General features: G+C 62.2%; 1 protein-coding gene across 1 annotated transcript; it reads left to right on the forward strand.

Annotated features, from left to right (window-relative positions):
• The first annotated feature begins 375 nt into the window (after positions 1-375).
• On the forward strand, positions 376-2647 carry LOC109750455 (histone-lysine N-methyltransferase family member SUVH2-like). The gene has a single exon (XM_020309415.4). It carries the CDS (start codon positions 420-422, stop codon positions 2517-2519), a length of 2100 nt encoding a protein of 699 aa, XP_020165004.2. The 5' UTR covers positions 376-419; the 3' UTR covers positions 2520-2647.
• The last annotated feature ends 592 nt before the right edge of the window (positions 2648-3239 follow it).

Genomic DNA, 3239 nt, shown 5'->3' on the forward strand with positions numbered 1-3239 from the left:
ACCTGCTCCTACAAAACGTGTTGGTGCTTTCAAACGGTGAGTCGGTGATCAAGAACCGTAGTAGAAGTGCACCGTCGATCAAAGGATCAGTCGTGTCATGGCGGCGCGTAGTGCTACTGCTACGCTACACAGGCGGGACTAGGCGGACCGGACACGACAACTCGTGCACCAAGGAATCGAGTCCAACCACCCGTGGCCATCCATCCAGGCCCCCAACTGGCAACGGAAGCTGGAGGTGGGACCAGAGGAAAGCTGTCGTGCGGGCCAGGCCAGCGCAGTGCGGCGTGTTCCACACACGCCACCACACCACCGGCTCTCGGAGTAGAAAGCAGCAGCTAGCGCCTTCCCCTTCCCTCCGCTCCCCACACAACCCAAACCTGCGTCCAAAACCCCTCTCCCCGACCTGAGATCTATCGGCGATGGCGCCCGCTCCCGTGCTCCTCCCCACGCCAGATCCGAGCGCTACGCCAGATCCCGACGCAGCGCCCCAGGCCCCGGCGGCGGCCGCGGCGGTCCCGCTCACCCCCGAGCACTGCACCGCGCCCAGCCGGCTGGCCGCCAGGTCCGACGCCGATGCCGGCGCGCCGACGATCCCTCTCACACCCGAGCTCATCGCCTTGCTGCGCGGCGAGCTCGAGCCCTCCCCCGAGGACCACTCCGACTTCGCCCTCCGCCTGAGATTTACCCAGCAGCGCCTTGACGCCATCTCCCCCAGCCTCCCCTCCGCCACGCCCCCGCCGGCGCCACCGCAACGCCCACAGTCTCCCCTGCCCCCGCCGACGTCTCACGTGCCACCGCCCCCTCCTCCGCCCCGCGCGCATGCCGACCCATTGCGGGCCTCGTCCTCGGCCGCCAGCCTCCCCTCCGCCATGCCACCTCCGCTACGCCCACCGTCTCCCCCGCCGACACGCCCAAACTCTCCCCTGCCCCCGCCGCCGCCACGGGCGCCGTCTCCCCCTCCACCCAGCGCGCATGCCAACCCGGCGATGGAGATGGTGCAACTGCGGGTTATATCCGCGCAGGAGGACACGCTCCACTATCGACCGCTGGTGCGCCGCGCGCGACTCGCCTTCGAGGCGCTCTGGGGCCGCTACCACCGCAACGCCGAGAACAACCCTGTCCCCGGCAGCCGCAACCGGGCCGACTTGCGGGCCCTCGGCGCCATGATCAAAGGGAGGCTCTGCCTCAACCGCGATAAGCGCATCGTAGGGCCCGTGCCGGGCGTCTTCGTCGGCGACGCCTTTAACTACCGCGCTGAGCTCCTCGTCGTCGGCCTGCACAACCAAACGCAGGCCGACATCGGCTACGTGCCCGCCAGCAAGCTCGACGGGGGCCACCCCGTCGCCACCAGCATCGTATCCTCGGGCAGGTACCTCGACGACCACGACAACGGGGGCGTCTTGATCTACACGGGAAGCGGCGGCAGCCCGCCGAACGGCGGCAACCTCGCCCTCACATATAGCTGCAACTATGGCATCGAGGTGCGCGTCATCCGCTGCCACGACTGCCACGCCAGCCCCAGCGGCAAGCTCTACGTCTACGACGGCCTCTACAAGGTCTTCTCCACATCCGAGGTCTGCAAGTTCAAGCTCGTGCGTGTGCCCGGCCAGGAAGCGCTCGGCAGCAACACCTGGCGCTCCGCCAGAGACCTCATCAACCAGCTCGACGCCAAGATCCAGCCTCCCGACTACATCACGCTGGACATGTCCAAGGGCAAGGAAGCGGTTCCCGTCCCCGTCCGCAACTCGGTTGACCATGACGTCTTTCCCCTCCAGTTCGAGTACCTCGCACGCCCCGAGTTCCCGGCGCCGCCGGCGATGCCCGGCCACAAGTGCTGCACCTGCATCAATGCCAAGACTGCGTGCAGCGAGACGGCCGGCTGCGCCTGCGTGAAGAGGAGCGGCGGAGGCGGCCCAGCGTACAATGCTGACGGCATGCTCTTGAGGGGACGGCCGGTGGTGTACGAGTGCGGCGCGTCGTGTGGGTGCCCGGCGAGCTGCCCCAACCGGGTGACTCAGCGGGGGACGAGGCACCGGCTGGAGGTGTTCCGGTCCACGGAGACGGATTGGGGCGTGAGGACGCTCGACCTGATCCAGCCGGGCGCATTCCTCTGCGAGTTCGCCGGGGACGTGCTCCTCGCGGATGACCCCCGCATTGCCAACGCGAACGCCAATGCCAATACCGGCGCGTCAACGGAGGAGTGGGCCTGCTTCATCGACCCGAGGAAGTTTCCGACGAGGTGGATGGAGTGGGGGTACGCCCCCGCGGCCGTGCTTCCAGCCGACGGCGAGGAACCGCCCCGTTTCGTGCAGTGCCCGGCGCCGGGGTACGTGCTCGACATATCCAAGAGGAAAAACATCGCGGCCTACATCAGCCACAGCAGTTTCGTGCCAAACGCCTTCGTCCAGCTCGTGGTCCGTGGTGACGAGGACGAGTCGTGCCCCCACCTGATGGTCTTCGGCATGGAGATCATCCCGCCGATGAGCGAGCTGAGCATCGACTACGGCCTCGATCAGTGATCGATCGGCAACGTTTCCTGTATGTTTACCTTCATTTCCAGTTGCCATGAACCATATTCTGTCATTGTTATCGATTGTATCATTGGATGGACGCAATGCAATACACCTTCAACTGAACTGTTTGCTTATATTTCTTGTGCCTGGTTAATTTGCCGTGTTTGCACTTTGCAGTCGGCAAGTTATAGTCTGAACTCATATTTGCATGAGTTGATCCTGGGCTCGACATCATAACTATGGATGTGAGGTTTAGTTGAGAATTTCGATCAGTTTAGTATTCTGTGTAGTCGATGCAAAGGTTCATGAAGTTGTGGTGTTTCGCTTGAAGAAGCGGAATGGATGGTGCACGCATCCCAATCTGCCATTGCAAATTAGGCCTTGCAAATTTGGGTGTGTTTTTGTAGAAAGATTTCATTCCGTGCTTTATTGATGGAAAACGCTTCAGCTCAACCGCCATCTGATCTACGTTTTTATTGATGGAAAACACTTCGGCTCAATCATCGGATTATCCAAACTCTTCGGCACAACAGACTTCCATGCACGTCGGTTGTCTTCGCACCCGTCCGATCTGAGAATTTGTTGAAGGAAAACGCTTACAAATTACTCCGTGCACATCGGTTGTCTTCGCGCCCATCCGATCTGACTTTGATCAGACGGCGGACAGCCAAGCATGGAATTTCCTAGCCAGTTTGGAACATGAGTATTGTTGCGCTCACATGAAGC

This window comes from Aegilops tauschii, chromosome 3, assembly GCF_002575655.3.
Source record: "Aegilops tauschii subsp. strangulata cultivar AL8/78 chromosome 3, Aet v6.0, whole genome shotgun sequence".
NCBI lineage: Eukaryota > Viridiplantae > Streptophyta > Magnoliopsida > Poales > Poaceae > Aegilops > Aegilops tauschii.

Coding starts and splice junctions, on each gene's coding strand:
- LOC109750455 (XM_020309415.4), top strand. CDS start 420: ATGGCGCCCGCTCCCGTGCTCCTCCCCACGCCAGATCCGAGCGCTACG.